The 27,519-nt window shown below is 32.4% G+C and overlaps 3 protein-coding genes and 1 long non-coding RNA gene across 8 annotated transcripts in view; 2 read left to right on the top strand and 2 right to left on the bottom strand.

The window, feature by feature from the left end:
* Positions 1 to 1,284: 1,284 nt before the first annotated feature.
* LOC124437256 lies at positions 1,285 to 1,851 on the top strand. The gene is made up of 2 exons (XR_006945629.1): positions 1,285 to 1,360; positions 1,671 to 1,851. It is a non-coding gene; the product is annotated as an uncharacterized LOC124437256 (long non-coding RNA).
* Positions 1,852 to 5,238: 3,387 nt separating this feature from the next.
* Positions 5,239 to 27,503, bottom strand: LOC124437556. Of its 3 annotated transcripts, none has more exons than XM_046987520.1 (4): positions 27,485 to 27,503; positions 12,635 to 12,695; positions 9,263 to 9,323; positions 5,239 to 6,666 (listed from the first exon to the last, which is right to left on the bottom strand). In XM_046987520.1, the coding sequence occupies exon 4, from the start codon at positions 6,650 to 6,652 to the stop codon at positions 5,465 to 5,467; it is 1,188 nt and encodes a 395-aa protein (XP_046843476.1). In that variant the 5' UTR covers positions 6,653 to 6,666; positions 9,263 to 9,323; positions 12,635 to 12,695; positions 27,485 to 27,503; the 3' UTR covers positions 5,239 to 5,464. The 3 variants fall into 3 exon arrangements, with proteins under 3 accessions (XP_046843476.1, XP_046843477.1, XP_046843478.1); XM_046987521.1 differs by having other exon boundaries at positions 9,263 to 9,320; XM_046987522.1 differs by lacking the exon at positions 9,263 to 9,323.
* LOC124437560 lies at positions 15,057 to 19,466 on the bottom strand. Of its 3 annotated transcripts, none has more exons than XM_046987530.1 (3): positions 19,447 to 19,466; positions 16,952 to 17,017; positions 15,057 to 16,560 (listed from the first exon to the last, which is right to left on the bottom strand). In XM_046987530.1, the coding sequence occupies exon 3, from the start codon at positions 16,544 to 16,546 to the stop codon at positions 15,572 to 15,574; it is 975 nt and encodes a 324-aa protein (XP_046843486.1). In that variant the 5' UTR covers positions 16,547 to 16,560; positions 16,952 to 17,017; positions 19,447 to 19,466; the 3' UTR covers positions 15,057 to 15,571. The 3 variants fall into 3 exon arrangements, with proteins under 3 accessions (XP_046843486.1, XP_046843485.1, XP_046843484.1); XM_046987529.1 differs by lacking the exon at positions 19,447 to 19,466 and adding an exon at positions 18,459 to 18,626; XM_046987528.1 differs by lacking the exon at positions 19,447 to 19,466 and adding an exon at positions 18,491 to 18,626.
* Positions 22,819 to 27,519, top strand: part of LOC124437554 (sulfite oxidase-like) — a 40,674-nt gene continuing 35,973 nt past the window's right edge. The window contains exon 1 of the mRNA XM_046987519.1: positions 22,819 to 22,919. The gene's annotated coding sequence lies outside the window, so the exon portion shown is untranslated. The remainder of the gene's footprint in view (positions 22,920 to 27,519) is intronic.

Genomic DNA, 27,519 nt, shown 5'->3' with positions numbered 1-27,519 from the left:
CAACATTATCTGAGATCCAACATCCAAGTACAATCCGTAAATATGCGCTGTAATGTGTGGGATTGCTTAGGTATATTGATGGAATATTCTTTGTGGTTGGCTTAGAAAATGATAGCATGCTCTTGAAAAAGGCATAGTTATAGCTTGATATAGCCATCATAATCATTACAACCACGCCACAAACATTGCTACTTGTTCGGAATGGATATGCTTTCGAACAATTGTCTGTGCACTTGTGTCCTCCTCTAACCTGGCATCTGCTATCAGGTTCATGTGTCATTGTTACTGAGTAGTTGGCTATGCTGTCGCAAATATTATGTGCCTTGATGAATTTATCTAAAATTTGTAGAAGAGTGTTTGTTAATTGCCAGCCTAATGAATCCCCATATGTAATGTTTTGTCATTAGTGTCTACATAGCAAAGTACCCAATGGTTTCCGGGGTGCAAATCATCTCCAAGGAATGTGTTGCCATTGCTTTTTTTACCAACATTTATGGCAAAACAGAATTTTGAAATGAATTCATATTTAGCATGGTGTTGGGCTGTTGTGGTTGGTTTTGTTCCATTGAGGTACACATAATATGTATCTGTTTTCTTTTGGTTTAGGTTTGTTGTCAACCAGCATGTGTGGTCACTTGACACCCATCTGTCAACACATAACCTGGACATCTCATTGGATGACAATCCTCGTTCTTTCATAATCTCACTATATGGGGTTCTGTACAAAAGCTTCTGAAAGGCTGTAATTGAGGCAGCTGATGGATGTTCCACCACCATGTCTGGTTTGTTCAATGGTCGTGAAAACCAGGCAATTTCCTCTTCGACTTCTACTTGTATGCTTTTTAAGGTGTGAAATTTCTGCAGATTGGTGATGCAATTGATATCTAACCTTCTTTGTGATGTGTTGATACATGCTCCTTTGCTTTTATTTGATGCCTCAACTATTTTTCTCCATTGTTGCAACTGGTCCATACTTGGCATAGATGTTACATGGCAAGGATTAACAACTGAATCATCATCTGTACTGCAAATTACACCTTTGGTAAACCATTTCTCAATCTTTGGCAACAAAGAATCAAAAGCCTGACCTCTAGTTAGCTTGCTCAGTACTGGCTCTATCTTTTTTGAAGCTTTTTTGAGAGACAAAACCTCCAAATGAATTATGTACATACAATTAACAAAACTAATTTCCATTTCTATATTATGAATTTTTAATGCGAGACTTTAATCCTATGTCATGTCAGGGCCTATATTCATGTTGCCTTGCACCCCCACCCAATTGCACTGCAAAGGTCTGAACTAAATAACCTAAATAACTGCATAAAATTTGCAAGTAGTGCAATGCAGTGGAAGTTCCGGGGTAAGTCAGAATATGTTTTTGTTTAGTAGCTTATTATAAATTTAAAATACTATAATAACAACACTGCTGATATTGTTATAATTATTACCAATTATTTCAAAATATTGCCAATACGGCAGTTGTCAAGTAGTTTCATGTATTGTGACTTACTCTGCAGCGAGAGTAGTGTTTGCAATTCAGTTAATGTATGTGCATATGCTTAGTGTGATGAAGCAATTAAACTTGCAATACCTTCGTATTGTTATTCCACATACCGCTTTTCACGAATAATAAAGAACTTAAAACGTCAAGATATTTAGCTTTATTATAGAGCAATACAATGGAAGGAGAACAAGAAAGTTGACAATGCGCATACGATGATGTTTTTTTACAAAAAAGTTAAAGTGGGTAAAATCGTATTTCGCGGCAAGACGATAACACAATTCGCGCGCGTAACGATGGTGACATTTAATATTTATCTTTCAGTTCACGTTTCACGTGACAAATTTCAATATGGCTTCTGTGCGCCGATCTCTCGATTTAGCTGCAAGTCATTCCTTAAAAATCCGCCATATTTGTTTTATCAATTGTAGTTTTACCCCAGACGTAGGTTGTAATTTTTACCCTCTACTTTGATTCACCCCATCTTCAAGGTAAAGAAATTTTCCCACTTTTTGGTGTAATTATTACCCCAGAACACCAAAACTCTTCGTACGTTAAATCCTAGAATTGTGCAATGAAGTGTTCGATTCTCTGTAAAAAAATTTTTGTGATCTTCAGGTGTATATTTAAAAATACTAATGCATCATCTTTTGGTTTGTCTCGGATATTTTTAAACTCTTTAACAAAATCATTATCATCGTAAGAAACTGAACTGCTCAATTTTGTATTCTGGTAGAAAGATTGAAGTGACTCAGCAAAATTCTCCAATTTTTGTAGTTTTTCAAGATGGTTTACAAAAAGTTCAATCTCACGTTCATTGCTGGTTGCCGTCTCGTGCCCATGTCATTGTCATTGAAGTATTTATTTTGTTATAATAAGAATATGATCATATCATTGTAATGGCGGATAAATTAGCACCTCATTTACCAGATTAAAGAAAAACTGCAAAAAATTTTTAAATGATCTAAATCTTACAACCCTTGTTATTGTTGGGCTTCTTAATTTGTGCTTATTAAGGCTTATTGGGCTGTTTAAGGCAAGAGGAGATTCTCGTTTATAGTTCTTTTGAACCATCGTAAAGAGAAGCAGTTTGCTATTTATATTCTAATTGTCATCTTTGTTGTGTTGGTTAGTTGTTTTTGTCGGTATCATTATTTGAAATAGACTGCATTCTTAGTAATTAAAATACCCTAAAGTCATCATTGGAACTTTTTAATTAAAAACACAGTAGGTGTGTCGAAATGAACAGGTGCACAAAAAAAATACAATATATTGTTAACATTCTTAACATTTGATTGCATACTATAAACATTAAGTTTCGTGGAGAATTAAAATAATATAAATTTATCGGCGACATCATGTTCTAAATTTAAGTCCATGCATTGTATATAGATGTAACTGTCTGTACGTAATACAGCTATCTTATGATACCCTTACCGGACTCGCCATGTTTAGTACATTGTTTCAATTTCAAACACTGACTACAGCAATTTTTCAGCTTTTTTGCTATAATTTATATACGTTTTTGCGTCTTCATGTGCGATAGCATGCATGTGACGACACTTATATACATGATCTTTGTATGATATATTTTTACAAATTCAAAACCACAAATTTTAAAGTACTTTGAAATGATTCGATCATAATTTCAGGGAAATACACTCACGTATTTATAAGATTTCTATTCGAATCCCACACAATCACAAAACAAGTTTGAAGTTTACCTTCTTTCTCTTCCTCTTAACATGGTTTATTTAATGAATATAATATTCTTCCAAACTTCCCTTGCGTGTTCTTTCTCTCAGAAATTATATATCACACCATAGTGACCACTATTCTCAATCCATTCAGCTTGTAACAAATTGCTATACACTCTTGCTTCTCAAGGCAAATTGATTTATGCTGAATGTTTAACACTTTTGGTCACTGACTTATATGATTGTCCTGGGTAGACCGTATTCTCTTTACGATACGCACAGTGAACCAATGTATCTGGATCGATAATTGTTGTAATCTTGTCCAACGATTCTTTGAAGTCAAACATACTTTAGGTAAATTTGTATACATAGCTACAAGGGTCCTAATGTATTTGTCTGATGGACATCTAGTGTAGGAGATACGTTTGCGTTAAAGCAGAAGATCTGCGGGAATCTGATGTTACATATGCAAGTATTTGTACTAACAATAATTGTCTGGTGTTTAAGTTGTGATGGTGTGGTTGGATTTTGAATGTAGAATCAGAAAAGTGTTTTGGTTGACACAAACTTTATTACTAAATGAATCTAAATCTTTCAACATTAAACTTTGTATAAGGCCATGGATAAAAGGTTTTATTAATAATAACGTTTCATCTTTAACTTAAGACAAAACATTGCAATGTATTACACATAGGAAGTTTGCAAACATATATACTAATTATGCGATATTTAAAGATTATTTGGTTATAAAATGTGATGATAACAATGTGGTGGGATTTGTGTAAAAGAATAGAGTGGGGTTAAATTGAATTGGTTAAGGTTTAATGGTGATAGAACTGCCTTGCATGGACATTGAGAGTATGGTTAAGCTTGGAGAAAAGAGGCTTTCGTGGATGGATAGCTCATATGCTTTAGGAGTAAAGTTATTATTAATAAAATATTCTATCCATGGCCTTATCAAAAGTTATATTTTCGGCAAATATCTTTATATTAAGAATTTGCTTTCCGCCTGCAGGGCAAATCTATTGTCACAATAAGAATGATTGTTTATCTACATATCATGTGCAAGCATGCCATGCAAGTTCATGTCTCATAGAAGCATCTGAAAAATCTAACTAATTTGAAACTCGTGGGACTCCTTAAACATGTTGAATGAAACACAAAATGCCAAAATTAAAAAAACTATTACAAACTGCATTGAGTTGTCAGTTGTATTTTGTTGGGGCTACAAAATAATCCTAAGTTGGAAGTTGCCTTAATAATATTTAATTTTGTGAATTTTAAACTAAAATAACTCCGCCAGAAAATTTAATTTTTACATGTCTTAAATAACTTGGCTGGATATAAGGCCGAAAGATTATATAGGATTTTATTATATGGCAAGCGTCACTTCCGGAAAAATGGCGCACTTTGACTGGCTAAAAAACATTTTTGCCGGTCCATTATTTGCCGGTAATCGACCACGGTCCAAAACGCATAATCATACTGTCAAATGTAGACAGACTTCGTAATGCAAAATGCAAAATAAACAAAACAAAAAACTATTTAGGAATGTAATTCGAAGAAGAAACATTTGACAAACAGTTTAACTATCCAGACGATACAATTAAAAACGATATATTTTTATGGACAAAAACTAGAAAAGTGAAAATCAACCCATAAAAACAGCAAGGATGAGAAAGAAAGCAAGCTTAGTTTCAGGTCAAATAATGCCATATCATTAACCTTTACATAACCTCGCTTTCCCCGTCTTTACTGAGAAATATCGGACCTCTGTCATTTTGTAGAAACCTCGCCTTATGGGCTCGGTCTTTACTAAAACACCTCGGTCCGTTATTTCTCCGTAAAGACCTCGCGCTTGGTTATTAAGGGCTTAATAATAATTACTGCTTAAAAAGATAAAAAAATAAAATTGGCAGCCACTTCTAGGTGACTATAAGTGGCGTAGCCAGCCCGCAAATTTGGTCGTGCTGTGTAAATTATTTTGTGTTCACTTGCTGTAAAAACAATAGATTCTAAAGAAATAAACAACGATAATGATCGGAAATTTACATAGCACGACCAAAATTGCGGGCTGGCTACGCCACTGGTCCTATTAATGTTTTACCCACTAGTCCTATTAATGTTTTCATGCAAAAATTCATATATGAACATGGCAATCTTTAGTGAAAGCTAATCGATTTAGTTTGAGAACCATCTAAGTTTACACTTTATTGAAGGGAAGGGACATCTGGTTTCTTTTTAAAAGTAGAAAAAGCTGAAGAAATCAAGTGGTCGACGAACTCATTTCCACGCCCGTTTCTTTTTCTATTTCCTTCAGCTTACTCTGCAACCATTCGTCGACAAAATTTTTATCATTGGCGTTATTAGGAACCGCTTTTATGGTGCTACGAATGTCAGGTATAAAGCCAAAGAACTCTTGAATTTTATGAACGATTTCTTTGCTTTTCTCTTTCATTACTTGAAAATGATGTTTTCTATATTTTTCAAGATCATTTTTTGATCCGAGCAAGCAGCTTATATCTTTCTCAAGGAAAAAAATGAATTCTGTTATTCCACAAACGCTATTGATATAGTGCTGCAGTGAATCGATCAGCTTCGTGTTCACGACTGAAACGTTTTTCTGCCTCAAATCTATCTCTTTTTGAAATGCTGTTGCCTTTGCTAAGTACTCCTTTGCTTTAGATTCAAAATGATGAGAATCTTCCTGCTGTATATCTCCTTCTTTATAAAAATGAGTTGCATTTTCGTTTTGTTTCTTCCTAAATCCAGATTTACTAGAAACTTCCAGCTGTACATCTTCTTTTTTATGACAATGAGTTGTATTTTCTTTTTGTTGCTTCTTTTCAGATCCAGAAGGTTTCTGCTGTATATCTTCCTCATGATTAGAAAAAAATTCTGAACATTCGTTCGGTTTAGAAGAATGGTCTACATGTTGCACGACGTTGGTCATAACTACTTTTGCATTTTTTTCCCACTTGTTAATTTGCGTTTTCAAATCCTCATTCTTCTTCAGTTTTTTAACAACAGCTTTTGTCGTGTTAGGACGCTCTTCCAGTTTTATCAACTCATGTATTTCTTGGACTTCTTCTGCTATCTTTTTGCTTTCTTTAATATCTTCATTGATATCTTTAAGCCACTCTTCGTCAGAAAAGCTGTTGTAGTATTCAAATAAAGTCTGAATAGAAGTCAGTAAATTTTCCACCTTCGGTAAGTGTGACTTTACATATTTAACGGCATTATTTCTTGTCTCATCTAGTATTTTTTCATACTCCAAAACATCATTAGATTTGTTGTCTGTTAATGATCTGTTCAATTTCTTATGGTAGTAAAGAGACTGAAGTGACTCTGCAAAATTTTTTAGTATCTTTATTTCGCCAAGATGGAATGAGAGAGTCTTAATCTCATGTCCAATGATGTTTTCCTCATTTTTGTTACTCCCTTGTGCTTCCATTCTCTTTGAGATATCTGTAATAAAAATGTAATGATCATTGTACATAATGGTGGATAAATCAAGCAAGTCACGCATCTAGAAACGTTATGATTGTTTACCAATCTTCAGTTTTAAAAAAGAAGATAAAAATTCTTAAATGATATTGGTTTGAAATAATAATATTCATATACAAAAAATGAAATGATCCATTGAACTTTTGATTTATTTTGACTCTTACTTGTTTCAATATTTAATTCAAGTTCTATATTTTCAATATTTTCTGTTTATTAACACAATGATATCAAGATGATATGGTTAAATAATGCAAAAATTGTCTCAATCTTACAAGTAGTAGTAGTAGTAGTAGTAGTAGAACTTATTAGCCATTTTCCCAGAAAGAGCTTTTCAGTGAACTATTGCAAGTTTAAAAACTATTTTAAAAACTCAGTACAATTTTTCAGATAATATGCATGCAACATATTCTACAATATTTAAATCAAGAATCTAAAAATCTGTTCATTAAAGCCACTTGAAATTCTTTTTTAAAAATTGACAAATTTTTTTTTTAGATATTGTTTCCAATACTACAGTTCCACAGATCAATAGCTCTAACTAAAAAGATCGTTGACCTGTGGATGTTCTACAGAGTTTTTCTTTTATTTTGCTGGAGGATCAAAGTCTGGTATTATATCGATGTGTTTGCCCACACGTGTTTGTCTTCCTGGAACACAAATAGGACGGTGCTTGACCGTTCATACATTTTAAGTCATGATAGCGTCATTAAACACAACTTATCAGATACTGGAAGACATTCAGGGTTTCAACGTCGGGGTTATATGCTCAAATTTTTTCTTATTGTCCACATTCTTGCAGCAAAATTCGGTACTTGCTGTAACTTAGCAACATTTCTCTTTGTTGTGTTTGGTCACACAATGGAACTAGGATATAATTTGCTGAAGACTAATAAGTTGAGAATATCTTCTACGTGTTCATTATTGAACAGATGCCCAACTCCTGAGATCTGGCATAACGAGTAATTACAACACTTTACCACATTATTTATATGCTCATCAAAGGCGAGTTCTCGATCCAAAGTTACGCCAAGATCCTTACTGATGGTGCGGGAGACTCTCCCAGAAACTGATTTATCAATAATTTATTCCAACCACTCCATCCCGCAACGTTATCCAAATCCCGCTTAAGCTTTTTGCGTCCGTTGTCCAAACTATTCCAATTCGCAGACATAAACAATTTGGTATCGTCAACATACGATTCAGTATTGGCGAATTTGGGCATATTTGGTAAATAATTGACCCTTGTTGTAAGATAGTTGCGTTTCTTACATTAAACATGCAAATAATTGCTTTGGAACGGTACTTTTGTACAATACGTGCTTTGTTTTCCTATTTAATGATTTACATATGCAGCTGCAATTTTCATGTTTATTATAAGACAACCATCTACTTCAGTAGAAGAATCGAACATGTATTTGTATTATGTGTTTTAAGCCGATGTGTGTATAAAAGTATAAAGGTGATGAAAATTTAATGGCAATCCCGCCACTCGAGAAGTGTGAAAGATAAAATTTGTCGTACTCTGATGATGATTCAATGATTATTCAATTGAATGATTCAATTCAAACGGTGTTTTTGATCATTAACGATGTGTTAGCTATCCTAAGCAACTGTGTTACTGCACTATGACTACGTATCTTGAGGTGCGGCTCAGTAGAAAATGAAAATTAAAAAATATAGAGTTGTTCATAGAGTTGTTTATAAAGATATTCTATAATATAGCATATCCCTGACGAATTCTATATTAGTTTATAATACGCCCGGACGCTCCCCATTAATTTATCTAATTTCCTTATTATTGTTGTAATTTATGTATCATATTACTTTTATATAAACCTAAGATTATGTAGGGTTATTATAATCATCGATTAAAAGGACATATAAATGGTAAAATCTGCAGCCACTCTCAAGTGATTATCAACGAGTCCAATAATTAATTTTCATGCAAAATTTATAAAACAACATGCCAAAATTTTATTGTCGAATTGAAGTTATTAAATCAAAAACCATCTGAATGATCATTTTTTTTATACAGAGGCCTTGAGTTCATTCGTTATTAGAAATAGCGACAAATAAAAATTCAATTCGCGCAATGAATTTATTTCATCACGATTTACAATTTCCAGATTATTTTTTACCCAATCCTGAACACAATTTTCGTCAATATCAGTCTTGGGAATCGCGTCTAGCGAGCTCCGAATGTTAGGTATAGAGGTAAAGCACACTTGAATTTGATATTGTTCATAGAGTTGTTTGTAAAGATATTCTATAATATAGCATATCCCTAACGAATTCTATATTAGTTCAAATTACGCTCAAACGCTCTCCATTAATTTATCCTATTTCCTTATTATTGTTATATATGTATCATATTACTTTTATATAAACCTTGTATTATTTATTATTTCACTTATACTGAAGATGGCATCATGAGATGTCGAAACATGTCTAGTTTAAAAAAACTCGTCGTATATATTAAATGCAAATTCTATATTAATGATATTGTGATGCTGGTCATATAGCAAATATTTAAGAATTGCCTATCTGCTTAAATTACCTGAACCAGTTCAAAAGCTTTGGAGTTTCTTGGTTATATAGCTGTGTTGAGCTTCGCTCTTCTTTTAGGAATAATAGAGAAATAAAAATAACAAAATTAATATACCTTGTCGAACCCCTACTATGCTATTTACACTGAAATCAATAAATATGATTGGACGAAACTGCAAGTGAAATATTTTATTGGATGATTCCCATGTACCAACATTTATGTATAAACAAGTATAATAATTTACCATAAAGAAATGATTCTTTGTAGGCTCACGAAACTTATGTTTTATATTTTTTGTAGTTTCAATTTGATTCCTTCTTTGAGCCGAATAATATGGTAATAAAAACAATGAATTATATTCATGTAAAAAAGGTTGAATGAGTGTTTTGATCTGAACAATTAGAATAAACACAGCTGTACGTTCAAATTATTTGAATTCCTAAGTTAAAGAGCTTTCCTGCGTATATCAAACAGAGTGATATTTTGAAACATAATATTAATTTTAAATCGCAAGGATTAATTAACCAATGAAATGATGCATTAAAGATCATATAAATAGCACTTTAGTTAAAAGTGAGAAGAAATGATGCTTCTTTTATTAAATATTCAAGATCATGTTTACAGTAAACTTTATCACAACGCAATATGTAAAAAGAGAACAAATATTAAACGTATTTTATTTATATTCAAGCCTTTTATCCCAACCTTATTGCTTTTATTTACACAAAGATCACTTAAATGTGCTTATTTCAAATATCTATAATTGACTTAGCTCTAATGCTGCCAAATGTATTTTGAAATTCTTTCATATAAATCTAGCAGCTTAAAGACGGTGCTTTTATGAAGTAACAGAAAGACTACGTTCTGATTTAGTTCTTTTGAACCATCGTAAAAAAACGAAATTTGCTACTATATATTCACAGTGTCTACTTTGATGTGTTAGTTGGTTGTTTTTGTCGGTATCACCATTTGAAATGGACGGCATATTTGATAATTAAAATACCTTAAAGTCACCACTTGAACTTTTTAATTTAAAACGCAGTAGGTGACTCCCATAGTGTCGAAATGAACAGCGACACTATACAAATTCGAACTATTCAAATTCAATATGTTGCTAGGTAAGTTCAAAGAATAAAAGCTTTTTCAAAATAATATTTAACAAAGTTTTTCGGCATAAAGTGATGAAATTAACATGGATGTGTTGATAATGTTCCGAAATTTGCATCTTGTATACACATACCATCGGTATTGACTTTACAAAAGATTAAAAGATTACTTGTAATATACGTTGGTTAACATTTGAAACAAATATTACATTGATATAACTGTCTGTGTTTACAGGTACCCCCCTAATCAGATTGGACGATTTGTCAAGTGTAATATTTCATTTCAATTAAAATCACCAATTACAGAAATTTTTCATACTTTTCGCAATAAAGTTTTGTCTCGTCATGTGAGATGCACGTACGTGAGGCACGCATGATAGTGTACTTCAATTTTATATTTTTATGCACTGAATTTACAAACAAATATTTTACATTTAAAAGTGTTCATCATGACTCCAGAGTAAAATAATTACGCATTGCAACATCTTGATGATTGGTTTGACCAATTTTATTATTGTCTATACGAGAGCACAATTCTCCCAGTGTGTTGAATGGGTGTTCAATAAATTTCCTTAGCTATTTATAAGTTCTATTTTTTAATCAGTAAACACGATATTTCAATGAACAGTTGTAGCTAAAATCGAGTTCAAACGTCATTTCCAAATTTTCTTCATCAAGGGACTTTTTATCCTACAACTAAAAGCTATATGGTTTACAAATCGTAGGTTAAGATCTTGTGCCACTGCAAACTGTAAAAGACCTGAATTGTCTTTATTCAAAAATTACAAAAGAAAAAAATGGGCGCACTTGGTTGAAATTTGCAGAATAAAGAAAAGCTTATAATATTTCTCAGATAAAATAGGCCCTCATACTGCTGGAGAGACTCGCTCTATATAATCACTCCATATGTAATCACCTATGTAATTGCTAAAAACGTAACTCTAGCATTGGAGATAACTCGCCTTACTGGGAATGCTCGATCCATGTAATTAGGTTCTTAGCTTTTATTTTATTAAATTGCTAAAGAGGCTCTATGTTGAGTTGTCAATGATTCTAATAAAGTTAGTAATGAATTCGATCGTGTCACTCATACAGATTTTTAATGGTACACTCATAAATTGCATGCACACTACTCTTAAAATATTTCGTAGAGTCATTCTTGTATTCGGAAAATGCTTCAATTTGATTGGCTACTCTACCCGCTATCTATTAGAAAGCATAGTTAGCGAGTGGCGAAAGAATTGGGTTTCACCGTTTTGGGTTTCACCACTATTATTATTATTATTGAAAAACATATGTAAACGGTAGGGCTTGTAGGCACCTGCTTTTTAAATGACCTTATAATTTCCACATATATAAATTTTATTACATTAGAGGTCATTAATAAATTGTGCTATTAATTGGCTATTATGAATGCATACAGGTTTAATGTAATTCATACTATGAGAAAAAAAATTATTAATGATGCAATACAAACATTACATATTCTAGCCATACTTGCAGGAGTGATTTTTACACTAAAATGTTTTAAATAATTTTTGCTGGACGTAAGTGCGTAAGCTTATGTAAGGTTATAATCATCGATTAAAAGGACATATAAATGATAAAATCTGCAATCACTCCCAAGTGATTATCAACGAGTCCAATAATTAATTTTCATGCAAAATTTATAAAACAACATGCCAAAATTTTATTGTCGAATTGAAGTTATTAAATCAAAAACCATCCGAATGATCATTTTTTTATACAGAGGCCTTGAGTTCATTCGTTATTAGAAATAGCGACAAATAAAAATTAAATTCGCGCAATTAATTTATTTCATCACGATTTACAATTTCCAGATTATTTTTTACCCAATCCTGAACACAATTTTCGTCAATATCAGTCTTGGGAATCGCGTCTAGCGAGCTACGAATGTTAGGTATAGAGGTGAAACACACTTGAATTTGATATTTTTCATAGAGTTGTTTGTAAAGATATTCTATAATATAGCATATCCCTAACGAATTCTATATTAGTTCATAATACGCTCGGACACTCCCCATTAATTTATCTTATTTCCTTATTATTGTTGTAATTTATGTATCATATTACTTTTATATAAACCTTGTATTATTTATTATTTCACTTATACTGAAGATGGCATCATGAGATGTCGAAACATGTCTAGTTTAAAAAAACTCGTCGTATATATTAAATGCGAATTCTATATTAATGATATTGTGATGCTGGTAATATAACAAATATTTAAGAATTGCCTATCTGCTTAAATTACCTGAATCAGTTCAAAAGCTTTGGAGTTTCTTGGTTATATAGCTGTGTTGAGCTTCGCTCTTCTTTTAGGAATAATAGAGAAATAAAAATAACAAAATTAATATACCTTGTCGAACCCCTACTATGCTATTTACACTGAAATCAATAAATATGATTGGACGAAACTGCAAGTGAAATATTTTATTGGATGATTCCCATGTACCAGCATTTATGTATAAACAAGTACAATAATTTACTATAAAGAAATGATTCTTTGTAGGCTCACGAAACTTATGTTTTATATTTTTTGTAGTTTCAATTTGATTCCTTCTTTGAGCCGAATATTATGGTAATAAAAACAATGAATTACATTCATCTAAAAAAGGTTGAATGAGTGTTTTGATCTGAACAATAAGAATAAACACAGCTGTACGCTCATGTTATTTGAATTCTTAAGTTAAAGAGCTTTCCTGCGTATATCAAACATAGTGATATTTTGAAACATAATATTAATTTTAAATCGCAAGGATTAATTAACAAATGAAATGATGCATTAAAGATCATATAAATAGCTATACACTTTAGTTAAAAGTGAGAAGAAATGTTGCTTCTTTTATTAAATATTCAAGATCATGTTTACAGTAAACTTTATCATAACGCAATATGTAAGGAGAGAACAAATATTAAACGTATTTTATTTCTATTCAAAACTTTTATCCCAACCTTATTGGTTTTATTTACACAAAGATCACTTAAATGTGCTTATTTCAAATATCTATAATTGACTTAGCTCTAATATTGCCAAATGTATTTTGAAATTCTTTCATATAAATCTAGCAGTTTAAAGACGGTGCTTTTATGAAGTAACAGAAAGACTACGTTCTGATTTAGTTCTTTTGAACCATCGTAAAAAAACGAAATTTGCTACTATATATTCACAGTGTCTACTTTGATGTGTTAGTTGGTTGTTTTTGTCGGTATCACCATTTGAAATGGACGGCATATTTGATAATTAAAATACCTTAAAGTCACCACTTGAACTTTTAATTTAAAACGCAGTAGGTGACTCCCATAGTGTCGAAATGAACAGCGACACTATACAAATTCGAACTATTCAAATTCAATATGTTGCTAGGTAAGTTCAAAGAATAAAAGCTTTTTCAAAATAATATTTAACAAAGTTTTTCGGCATAAAGTGATGAAATTAACATGGATGTGTTGATAATGTTCCGAAATTTGCATCTTGTATACACATACCATCGGTATTGACTTTACAAAAGATTAAAAGATTACTTGTAATATACGTTGGTTAACATTTGAAACAAATATTACATTGATATAACTGTCTGTGTTTACAGGTACCCCCCTAATCAGATTGGACGATTTGTCAAGTGTAATATTTCATTTCAATTAAAATCACCAATTACAGAAATTTTTCATACTTTTCGCAATAAAGTTTTGTCTCGTCATGTGAGATGCACGTACGTGAGGCACGCATGATAGTGTACTTCAATTTTTATATTTTTATGCACTGAATTTACAAACAAATATTTTGCATTTAAAAGTGTTCATCATGACTCCAGAGTAAAATAATTACGAATTGCAACATCTTGATGATTGGTTTGACCAATTTTAATTTTGTCTATACGAGAGCACAATTCACACAGTGTGTTTAAAGGGTGTTCAACAAATTTCCCTAGCTATTTATAAAGTCTGGTTTTTAATCTGCAAACACGATATTTCAATGAACAGTTGTAGCTAAAATCGAGTTCAAACGTCATTTCCAAATTTTCTTCATCAATGGACTTTTTATCATACAACTAAAAGCTGTATGGTTTACAAATCGTAGGTTAAGATCTTGTGTCACTGCAAACTGTGAAAGACCTGAATTGCTTTTATTAAAAAATCACCAAAGAAAAAATGGGCGCACTTGGTTGAAATTTGTAGAATGGAGAAAAGCTTATAATATTTCTCAGATAAAATAAGCCCTCATACTGCTGGAGAGGCTCGCTCTATGTAATCACTCCATATGTAATCACCTATGTAATTGCTAAAAACTTAACTCTAGCATCGGAGATAACTCGCCTTACTGGGAATGCTCGGTCCATGTAATTAGGTTCTTAGTTTTTATTTTAATAAATTTCTAAAGAGGCTCTATATTGAGTTGTCAATGATTCTAATAAAGTTACTAATGAGTTCAATCGTGTCACTCATACAGATTTTATATGTTACACTCATAAATTGCATGAACACTACTCATAAAAATATTTAGTAGAGTTATTCTTGTATTCGGAAAATGCTTCAATTTGATTGGCTACTCTACCCGCTATCTATTCAACAGCATAGTTAGCGAGTGGCGAAAGAGTTGGGTTTCACCGTTTTGGGTTTCACCACTATTATTATTATTATTGAAATACATATGTAAACAGTAGGGCTTGTAGACATTTTCTTTTTAAAATGACTTTTTTGAATTCTACATATATAAATTTTATTACATTAGAGGTCATTAATAAATTGTGCCATTATAATCATTAGTAAATTGTGCTATTAATTGGCTATTATGAATGCATGCAGGTTTAATATAATTCATACTATGAGAAAAAAAATTATTAATGATGCAATACAAACATTACATATTCAAGCCATACTTTCAGGAGTGATTTTTACACTAAAATGTTTTAAATCACTTTTGCTGGACGTAAGTGCATAAGATTATTTAGGGTTATTATGATCATCGATTAAAAGGACATATAAATGATAAAATCTGCAATCACTCCCAAGTGATTATCAACGAGTCCAATAAATAATTTTCATGCAAAATTCATAAAACAACATGCCCAAATTTTATTGTCGACATGAAGTTATTAAATCAAAAACCATCCGAATGATCACTATTTTTGATAGCAAAGTGGTCTTGAGTCCGTTTGATACTAGAAATATCAACAAGAATTGACAACAATTATTTGTCCGTTAGATAACAATTCGGCAAGGAATTTATTTCATAACGATTTGCAACTTCCCAATTATTTTTTAGCCATTCCTGAACACAACTTTGGTCAATACCAGTCTTGGGAATTGCGTCTAGCGAGCTCCGAATGTTTGGTATAATAGTTAAGCACACTTGAATTTGATATTTGATGTCTTTGCTTTTCTTTTTCGTAGCCTCAAAATGACTTTTATTTCTTTTTTGACGATCAGAATCAATCACTTTGATGCAGTTTTCTATATCTTTGTGAATGAGAAAAAAGAAAGCCGCTATTCCGTTAGCACTGTCGATGAGCTTGCTCAATGCATTCAACATATCTTTTATCTCGTCTGAAAAGTGTTTTTGCAACCCTTCCTCACTTTGATCTTTCGATGAGGCTCCTTTATTTGAATTTCTTTCTCCATTATATAACTTAACAATAGAATTAATAATGACATTTGCATGATCTTTAAATGATTTCTCTTCCTTTCGGCACTTATCTGTATTTTTTTTGTAATTGTCTTCCAACTCAAGTTTTTTAAGAAACGTTTCTGTCTGCATCTTATTAACTTTTGCTACTGACGCCAACATCTCAGATAACCATCCAACTACTTCTACCTTTTTTGCGTTTTCCTTAACATCTTTAATAATACCTTTTATTTCCTTTTCCCATTCTTCGTACGAATCATCGTACTCTTCAAAGAAATTCTGGATAAACGTTAACATTTCTTCCGTTAACGGCAGGAGAACTTTTAAAAATAAAAATGCATCTTTTGTTGCTTGTTCTAGGATTTTCTTAAAATCATTAGGATACTTGTCTGTAGCTGAGCTGGCTAATTCCTTGTAGTTGAAAGAGTGAAGACAGTCAGCAAAATTCTCCACTTTCAGAATATTTTTAAGATGGTCTGGAAAATCTTCGTAAAAATGTTCAAGTTCCTTCTGTTCCTCTTTGTCTTGTGCCGTTGCCATTGTCTTTGAGTTACCTATTGTGATTAAAAATTTGATGATGTCATTATTATGGTCAATAAATCGAGAATATCACACACCTCCTTTAACAGTTTTTAGCTCCCAATCTGTGAGCTGATTAGAGTAAAGAAAATAAAAATGCTGTAAGATATTTCTTAGGGTGTAGCAGCCACTCCCAATAATTTCAAATTTGAAAAGTTCATCAAAAATATAAAAAATTTGGTTTCTGCACTAAGATTTGTTAAATAATTTTGTTGTGTCACTAAACGAAGTAAACAATATATTGTAATTGTCCCTGACAGTTCATTTTCACAATTGATGAAAAGTCATTTTTAGCTTATGTCAGTATCTTCAATGATATTTTGATACAGGTGATAAATTAAAATTTCAAGAAGTTGGTTGAATTACCTGAATCAGTTCAAGAGTTTTGCAGTTTCTTGATTGTGTTCTATAGTTGTGCTGAGCTTCTCTCTTCTTTTAGGAATGATGTAGAAATGAAAATAATGAAATAAATAATGCCTGTCGAACCCCCGCAAAGTTGTTATGATTAAAATGTACTTACACGATTGGACAAAAAAATGAGTGAAGTATTTTATTGGATGAACCACATGCCCACCTTTATTGCTAACAACATTTCAATATGAATGTTGAATAAGTTATTTTAGCTACACAACATACCGATGAATGTTTATAAAAGTTATTTAGTTTTCGCTCAATTGCTTCTTTGCAAGTTCTTGTAAACTAACTTTACGGGAAATTTTCTAACTCGCACATTTTGGTAGAAAAAATGCACATGCATTTTGTGCAGCTAACGAATGACTGTGTGTACGCTTACAGTTAATGTCTATCAAATTTCAAAACTGGAATCTATTGCAATGCACAAGATTTGTAGATTTTCTTTGATTTTCTCTTAAGAAAAAATCCAAAAATGGCAAATGTGATTGATTGCATGAAAATTGATACTTCAATAGAAATTTTGCCGCCGTGAGTTAATTGATAGTTTTGTCAAAACAACGAATTCCACACATTTGAAATTCCTGTTATATTTATAACTACTGATAATTTTTTAAGATTATGCGTCACCGCAAAAGACAGCCTTCTTAATAGTTCGTGTTTTCCTATTCAAAGACCGAACTTGGAACAACAAGCGAGACTGCAAATGATTTTGATTTACATGTTGATGACCCTCTTTTAATGAATAATGATCGTATTCCTTACACATCATGCTACTGCTTGAAGTCGAAGAAGAGGATTAAATGACTTCAAAAGTTGAACACATAATATAAAAAGTGTAAAGCAATGTTGTAGAAGAAAGTACAAATGCTGGAGGAGGAGAATAAGAGGTTCATTGCACTAAATCAACTAAATACAATCTATTAGGACTGACTGAAGCTGATACTAGCTAGTCCGCTACTTTAACTTGACATGCCGAAATCGACACAAACACACACCCCCAAAAAAAACGCGTACTATTCTTAGGAGTACAGCTTATGTGCCACCTCTAGTATTAGAAATATATATAGCGAATAATACTATAACGAAAACTGTATATGTATGCAACTCTTAATGTGTGCAAGGTTGTCTGTTCCAAGTAGATCAAAACAGCTGTGAAAAGAGGACTAATTTCAACTTAAAGAACTAATCACCAAATAAAACGCAATAAAATACCATGTAAACAAATAATTACTTAGAAACAAGATTCATTTTTTCTCTTGTTTTTTAATTACTAATAAATGAAGTTCTATTTCTTCAATTTAATTATGCCAAGATAAAAACGAATGTGTATGTCAAACGTATATAGGTTTATTTTTAAGACTCTTATCTCTGACTCTATTATTGCTTTAAGTAACGCAATAAGATCATGACAAAATTGTTCAATACAAAGAAATAGTTTTGAATATATGTATTCACATACTTTAAAACGAGATTTTCAATCTGAATAATTACCTCAAAGAATTGCAATCTTCCCTTATCTTTTCTCTTCGTTAATTGGTTATTTTAAAAATGTTGGTTGATACATTTGTTGTCAAATATGATCAGTAGATGAACCTATAAACTCCGTTTTTCTAATGTTGCCTACAATGTTTACATTAGTTAAATTACTAAAATTTCCCAAAGTCATCATTGGAACAATTTAATTATAAAACACAGTGGGTGAATACTGCCGTTGTGTTCCAATATACAGTGATACTATACAAATACAAATTATTGCAATTCAATGCACTGCAAGACAAATTTAATGGATAAAAGCTATTTTAGAGCATCAGATGTAATTAAATTTTTCAGTATACAATAATAAAAACATGAAAAGATTGGAATTCAAATTTTTTTCAGATATTTTCTCAATATTCAATCTTATGTAGTGGATTACAGATGATGCACATTTGTGAAAGACTTATTATATTAACTACACAACTGTTTTTATTTACAATTACTTTATGGTCAAATGACTCGCCTGGTTTGTTTGCATTTCATAACACCAAATAAAAAATTTTCCAGCTCTTTCACTCAAATTCTTAAATATTTGCTATATTGTGAGAGAAAATAGCATGGAGGAGAACACGTAGCAATGACATTTTATTTTTACATCTCTACATGAAAAATTAGTATGAGATGTCATTTCTAAATTGCGTGTGTACAATGAACTTCTCCATTTTTCAGCGGCATTATATAGACTCTTGTGCATATAGCTCCTTTATGATTTATGGCTATCGTTCAGACTTTAGCTTAATAGAGTGAATGAATGTGTAACGAGCGTTCACTTTGATTTATAAATATAAATTACACAATATAAACATGAGAAAAACCTGAAATACATTTCTCATCAGAAAGGAGAAACAACATTTCCTTATTTTTACTTCAAACACTGAATTAAATTTGTTTACACCATTTATCCACTTTACCGTTTAATTTGGTCATGCAACACTTATAGCGAAAGTTACTGTTTTTAACTTTTCATCTTAACAATTTTGCTATTATCGACACAATGCATGTCAATATCGTTAAATCATAAATGCATAGAAATCTCTAATTTATTTGAATCAACTTTCGCCATTTATAATTTGAAATTCTTTAATTGCACGCGAGATGTTTCACAACGGTATTTCAGTTCAATCTGTGTTTATATGCCACGTCGTATCTCTTCCTGGTATTTTTTTTGTCTATGCAGCTGCAATTCTTATGTAAATGTTGATGTTCAATATAAAATCTGTTTATAATAATCTTGGTAAATGAATTCATTAAACAGTTGTTATAAAGTAAAGAGGATATTTTGAATGGGAGACATTTATCGAGAACATTGCATTCAGTCCAAATTCTTGTTTATGTAAGAGAACACAGGTGGATTACATTTTATTTAAATAATGTAATGTGAGGTGTTCGGTGGACAAAAAGTGCTGTCAATGACTAGAATACAACACGTGATCAGAGAGAGTGCCGTCCTACAAAATCTAAAAACTTGATGAAATAAAGACGTGCAGAAAAGCAGAGAGAAAAAACAGATTAACGGAAGAAATGGGATGCTAAAACACTGTAGAAATTAGCACAGGAATTTAAAGCATATTGTAAATGCATAGCAAAATGTATAGAAAAGGGCATACATAAGATGATTTGTATGATGGAGTGGACACTACTGTAAAGAGAATTACATATGCAGTTTCAAAACATTGCAGGGAATATAAATGGAAATGATATGCAGAAGATTAGGATGTCATTGACGATAATTTTAAAAATATCGGAATTATGACAGGAAGATAGAAAGACTATTTCGAAGAGCTGATGAATGAGAAAAACGGTTAAATACAATACAATACATTTAAAATACAATGAACAGTTGCATTACAAAAAATAGGTACGCAGTAAGTACATGTAGGTAGCTTTTATTAAAAGTTGAGATTTAGAAATATGCTTTGCAATCACTGTTGAGTAAGCTCACTCTCGTAACCCTTTTTGCATTTGCCGAACGCCCTCGCTTAGATTACATGAATATTCTTATGTGCTCAAATGATGAAAAACGAATTCCTTAGAATTTCTTTCGAATTTTAACAACAAATTCACTGTCATTGTGACTGAAAACAATATTTTCTATGTGCCTATATATTCATTTGTACTGTCTATTTAGTTTTAAATATTGTCAATACAGGCTAACCACGATCATATAAACTCTAAAATAAAATAAACTATTTCTGATTTACATCTTCCTCGCTTGAGCTCTGTGAACAGAGAGTGACATGATCAAGTATTATCGAACTTAACTAAATACAATTATACAAGCACAGTGTATTAAACTTCATTCTTTGTTAACTTGTTAACAGAAGATTCATATGAATACACTTTTTAGCAAAATTTTTGGTGAAGTTTTACGTAACAATCTAAAAAATAAGTACGCGCAATGCGTACATGGGGGTAGCCTTCCTATGAACAGTTCAAAAGATACATATTTAACATGAATGCAAAATATGAGACATTTATAAAAAGACTTTATAATAGCATGTGTCGTAATAACAAAACATAAATTCAAATAATATCGTTTATAATAATAACTTTGTGTCAAAATGCCACAAAAAATTTTACCGTTATACGTGCTCATTGCCAAAACGGCCAGTAATTGTCTATACCTTCATTTGTAGTCTGTAAGATTTCGCTTAATTTGCATAATATGTGCTTGTGCTCACGTGCTTATAATGTACTAAATTTAGCTTGCCAAATTTGAAAAATTATTCGTTATTTTTTGCTACATTTGCGCATTAATTCATTTTTATTTTTTGCCGTTCTGTTAAAGTTCCATAATGTAGCATCTCCTCTTAAGGAGTGTGCGCTTCACTGCGTGTTGTGTTGATGAATATGCTTTAAGCGTCATAAGAGATGAAGAGCTGGTTTTTAGAAGTGAAACATTTGGAAGATTAGAAGTAGTCAAGGAAAGTGAATGAATACTTAGCAAAATGGTCGCCTGATACAAGCAGTGTTAGTTTGGAGCTAAGATACTTATCTATAGCGTAAATGTAGGAGTTTGATGATTAGACTATGAGATTTTCAAATAAATTTAGTATTGGATTCACCCAACTTTTATTTTGTAATCATTACTTCCACAGTGGATAAACTTCATTACCACAAATTCTAAACACTTGTGTCATATATTCAGGAAGATCATATTTTAATGCCTTCATTAAACGTTTTAATTATCTTACATTTGTTTATGTTTTAATTATCTTGAGTTTATCGTTTTGTTTCAGTTTTTCTTGCAATAATTCAGAAAGGTGAGCGGCTAAAATGGACGGATTCACTAATGGCAAAACTTGTTGAGCGTGATGCTTCAACGTTTGTTTTTTGCCAATTTTGTCTACAAGGTGCCTAATGTAACCGTTTTCTATAAATACATTGTGCAATATGGCTTTGCAAGTTGATGATACCTTTGTGAAGATATTTTAATTGAAAGAGAAAGATTCCATATAGCAATCATAGCACGACCAAACTTGTTGGCTACACCATTGTTCAGGTCCATATCAGGATTCTTTCACTTAGGGCATGGGAAGCTCTGGATGTCTGGATGTCTGGATGCCTGAATACCCACAATTTTTGTCGTGCGGGAGTTACTTGTAGGAAAGACATCCACAAATTTAGTTTCTTACTTGAACGTTTGCGATAGGTGTACCAAATTTTCAAAGTATTGAACGGGCACCAAGAACCAGGAAATTTTAAATAGTTTAAACATTGACAAATTGTGCAAGTCGATTGTATGTAAAGCACAACAACGGGAATTTTCGAGGACTGTTGTAATGTTTACTCGAAAAAGAAGAGAAAATGCCATTTAATATAACAAATATGAAACAATTTTATTACTATTCTAAGTTCCCTGCGTTGTAACATGACAAATATGGAACACCCACAACTCTTAAACGCTTCCAAAGCCTCTCTGTTGTCAGTTCAACGTCAAAATGTCCAAGACATAAAGATATGACTGTAAGTACGCAAAAACTTGAAAAAGGCCTAAGGACTAGCTTGAATTCAGAAAAAGACACGATAATGATTCACTACCAAATTTAAATGTTTAGCCAATACGAAAGTTGTAACCCAACAAAGTTATTGTACAAAAGGCCTAATAATTCCAAATACCTTTTAAACCTGTAAAAAAACTAATAAAAAATTTCGAAATATTACAAAACTTACTTTCGAAGTTCGAACATTTCGAAGATGCCTTGTTGCACGTGGAAACACTGATATCTATAAATCTCACATATTCTAGTCATTCTACAGGCAATTTGATTAGTTTTAACAAACCATACTATGGATTGGTGCTGAAAATTATAGGAAAGGACAAACCATTCATTTGGTTGTGGTAAACCACTCAAATTTTGTATTAACGATTGTTTTTAATAAGGTGAGAGGCTGTGATTTATAGAAGTAAAATATTTTCTTGTCATCAAACTTGTAATATTGTGTCAACTACAGATACTTGCAGGTTGCAATACTGACATTTTGTCGTTCAAAGATTGCGTCTACTGTTCTGTTACACATATTTCGTTTTGTTATTACGAGCAATTGAAGATATTGTAAATTTTTTTAAATAGAGCACAATTTAATCTAAAGCAAGTCTTTTTTGACAAATACAAAGCAGTGTGTTTCCTTAAGTACATTTCTGATTATAAATTGACTGTACTATTAATGGAGCGTTTGTTGCACATCAGATGAGAAATCGGTTCCACTGTAAAGTAAAATTTAGATGCACCATTCACATTAGAAATTTGCTCCACAATAAGTAAAAATTGGGTCAATTTCAGAGAAGAAATTTGCTCCAATACTGCTAAAGTAGGAACAAAATGTACCATCCGCAAAGTATATTGAAACCAAGTTAACAGAATGTACAGAAACTGAGTCTGAACTCTCATTTCTGTCATGTAATTCAATTCAATTTGCTTGCTTAGCTTTTACACTTGTGTTGGTTCTGCAACATTATCCATCATTTAAATATTTTGCAATTGATTGGTCATCTTTTACTCTTTTATATTGTATGATGCATATTTAATACATTATTGTTTGCAAGCCGAGCCTCAAGAAAAAACTCTTTACAAAAATGGGCACTCTCATTAAACATTGCAAAAATTATTATATTAATGATATGAAAAACAATCAACATAATTTGAGTTGTGTCAGAGTAAACATTTGATTGTAGATGTAGATCATCCAGGTTGGTAGAGTTCAGACAAGGACTGTTGGTGTTGATGTTGAGTGACATTTTGAGAACCTTAGTCACCTTCCCAGTTGACTCTAATAATGGCTACCACTAAGGTTGTCAAAACGTCAGTCGACATCAACAGTCCTTCTCAGGACTCTACTAACCTGGACAATCAACATCTACAAACATGTAATGATACTCCTGGGTTCAAACCAATTAATTTAGAGTAAAGATATCTTAATATATTGTACTTGTTAACATGATAGTGGTTATAAAGCTGAATAACTTTATTGTCTCTGCTCAAATACACAAATAGAATTAAGAAATAGTTATAGGAAATAGTTGAAGCAATAAATATCAAATTTTCTGTTAAATATATAGGTCTGGGTGATCTCTTTATGCTGAAGAAGTAGATTTCCTTTCTCAGACTTCCTAAAGAATGCTTTGGGGGTTTGTAGATTGGGTAGACAAACCACTCGTAATCATAAAACAACAACCAAAACTTCTAGAAATAGACTGTTGTTTTGGGCCAGCATAGTTGCAGGCTCCCGTGGAACTGGTGTAAATCTGCTTGATGGACAAAATACATTACATGCGCGATCAAAGTTGAAAGTTGCCCCACCCACCCCACCCCTGTACTCAAAGGATGATGCAGCCAAACATAATTCTTTGGCGATTAGTATATGGGTGACTTTTGAAGGTCAGGTATATGACATCACTCAGTTTGTGGACCAACATCCTGGGGAGAAGAAAATTTTACCGGCTGTTGGGGGGGCTATAGAACCTTTCTGGGCAATGTACAAAGTTTGGGCAACATACTTTGACGATGACGTTTCAATGCGTGGGAAATAGACGAGAGGAAATGAATGGTATTAAAAAAGTTAAAGGTTTGACTTGGGCTGAAGGTGCTATTGGAAACACGAAGTGGACTGGAGTCAAGTTAAGAGATGTTTTAATGGCGGCTAGTTTTAAAGAAAGAAGTGACTACACTGGAAAACATATACAGTTTGAAGGTTTAGATATGGACGTTTCAAAAGCTCAGTATGGTGCCTACATATCGCTTAGGAAAGCTTTGGATCCTAGCAGGGATGTATTGATAGCCTTTGCAATGAATGGGAGGATATCCCCAATAATCACGGATATCCCGTTAGGATCATAACACCCGGTGTTGTAGGTGCCCGTCAAGTGAAATGGTTGAGCAAGATTGTGATAGCAAACGAAGAAACTCGTTGTCATTGGCAACGAAACGATTACAAAGGATTCTCTCCCAGTACAGACTGGGATACAGTGGAATTTACTACCATGCCATCAATCTAAGATCTACCCGTGCAGTCTGCCATATGTGAGCCCGTGAACGGTGCTTTGCTCGAGGAAGGAACTGAAGAGTTTACTGTGAAAGGTTATGCTTGGAGTGGTGGTGGACGTGCTATCGTCAGAGTTGATGTTTCACCTGATGGAGGTGAGTGAGATATGAAAATATTGTTGGGTGAATTTTTGAATGTTTAGCGATGGTTTATAGGTTATCTCATTCAGGAGATTTTACTCTTTCGTTGATGAAAGATTTTTCTGCATAAATCTTTGAACAGAATGTATAACTGGATGTTTGTGCCTTAGGTTTAGCTGCATATGCCTGTTCTTGCATGAAGCCAAATTTAACCTACAACCGCGCGTCACATTTTAGCTCACTGGCATCAGCTGTATTTGCTAGTTTCAAGTTTTACCTTTCCTGTTATATTCAATTCAATGGTATTATCTGACGCTGCTCACGTTTTAAGCATAGAGTAACTCGCAAATATCAATATTGAGGATCAACTGTTCCATTAAAGCTGATGTCTCCACACTTTTCTCAATGTTACAGAGCTCTTCACTTTAAGTTTTTTTAAGGAAACAAGTTGACTTGGTGGGATCTTACATGATAACTCTTTGTTCTTCTCGTACAACAAACAGATGAGAGAGTAGTTTGTGTTGATAAATGTTTATGTCCCTTGGGACAACATGGCAGAAAGCTGATCTGAAGAAGACGGAGCCCCCTGATGGTAAGGCATTGGGATGGATTCTTTTGGTAAGTGACGACAACCGTGTGAAACTGTTGAGGTTTGTTGTAAGGCCATAGATTCTCCCTATACAATAATCAACCGGAAAGTGTAGCTTCAATATGGAACTTACGGGGGGTCCTGTCTTGCACAGGATAACAGTCACTATCCCCATGAGAATTAATACATTTGCAACGTCAAATTTAAATTTTGTAAAAACGTTAAAAAAATTAATGCAACATTTTAAAAACATTAGAACGTTTAACGTCATCTTCAAGCTTATGATGGCTTGCCTTCTTACGGTACGTCTTGTAGTAGTATATAGTTCCTTAGCAATTTTTATTTACCGTACAACGTTGTAATTTGAGCGTTATTTTACTTGTATCGACATTCATCATGTTAACATGACTGCTTGAAGTGTGTGTAAAACTGTCCTAAACATGTAAATTTGATTTTTAAAACTGCTTTTATGTTTGTTGCAATGGCGGGAAATATGCGAAGGCGTCTTTTTGTGATTTTTTCTCGTTTTAGTTGAGGTTTTTAAAGTGCAGATTTTCCTGTACGTCCTTGCTACAAAGTGCATGTATGTACATGAAGACTAATGAGTTGAGAATAACTTCAACGTGTTCTTTATTCAACAGATGCCTAACTCTTGAGATCCGGCATAATAAGTACTTACAACACTTTACCAAATTATTTATATCTCATCAAAGGTGAGTTCTCGATCCAAAGTTACGCCAAGATCCTTTCTTGATGGTATGAGAGACTTTCCCAGAAACTAAATAGACAAATCATCTGGCAGATTCTTTAGTCGTCGCGTACCAAATATAATAAACTTTGTTTTTTTCGGATTTATCAATAATTTATTCCAACCACACCATCTCACAAAGTTATCCAAGTCCCAGTTTAGCTTTTTGCGTCAACATACGATTCAGTATTAGCAAATTTGGGTATAGTTACTAAATGATTAACCCTTGTTGTAAGATTGTTGTGCTTCTTACATTGAACATGCAAATAATTGCTTTGGAACGGTACTTTAGTACAATACGTGCTTTGTTTTCCTATTTAATGATTTACATATGCAGCTGCATTCTCATGTTTATTATAAGACAACCATCTACTTCAGTAGAAGAATCGAACATGTATTTGTATTGTTCGTTTTAAGCCGATGTGTGTATAAAAGTATAAAGGCGATGAAAGTTTAATAGGAATTCCGCCACTCGAGTAGTGTGAAAGATAAAATTTGTCGTAGTTTGATGATGATTCAATGATTATTCAATTGAATGATGATTCAATTCAAACGGTGTTTTTGATCATTAACGATATGTTAGTTATCCTAAGTAACTGTGTTACAGCTCTATGACTACGTATCTTTTGATGGGGCTCAGTAAAAAATGAAAATTCAAAAATATACATTGTTCATAGAGTTGTTTATAAAGATATTGTTTAATATAGCATATCCCTAACGAATTCTATATTAGTTTATAATACTCTCGGACACTCCCCATTAATTTATCTTATTTCCTTATTATTGTTGTAATTTATGTATCATATTACTTTTATATTAACCTTGTATTACTTATTATTTCACTGATACTCAAGATGGCATCATAAGATGTCGAAACATGTTTATTTAAAAAAACGCGTCGCATACATTAAATGCGAATTCTGTATCAATGATTTTGTGATGCTGGTAATATAGCAAATATTTAAGAATTACCTATCTACTTAAATTACCTGAATCAGTTCAAAAGCTATATAATAGGAATAAT

This window comes from Xenia sp. Carnegie-2017, unplaced genomic scaffold, assembly GCF_021976095.1.
Source record: "Xenia sp. Carnegie-2017 unplaced genomic scaffold, XeniaSp_v1 HiC_scaffold_16, whole genome shotgun sequence".
In the NCBI taxonomy this organism is placed as follows: Eukaryota; Metazoa; Cnidaria; class Anthozoa; order Malacalcyonacea; family Xeniidae; genus Xenia; species Xenia sp. Carnegie-2017.
The sequence above is the reverse complement of the archived record's forward strand: the minus strand, read 5'-3'. Positions and strand labels throughout refer to the sequence as shown.

Bases quoted from the DNA above. Each gene is read 5' to 3' on its own strand.
- LOC124437556 (XM_046987520.1), bottom strand. From the start codon at position 6,652: ATGGAAGCACAAGGGAGTAACAAAAATGAGGAAAACATCATTGGACAT.
- LOC124437560 (XM_046987530.1), bottom strand. From the start codon at position 16,546: ATGGCAACGGCACAAGACAAAGAGGAACAGAAGGAACTTGAACATTTT.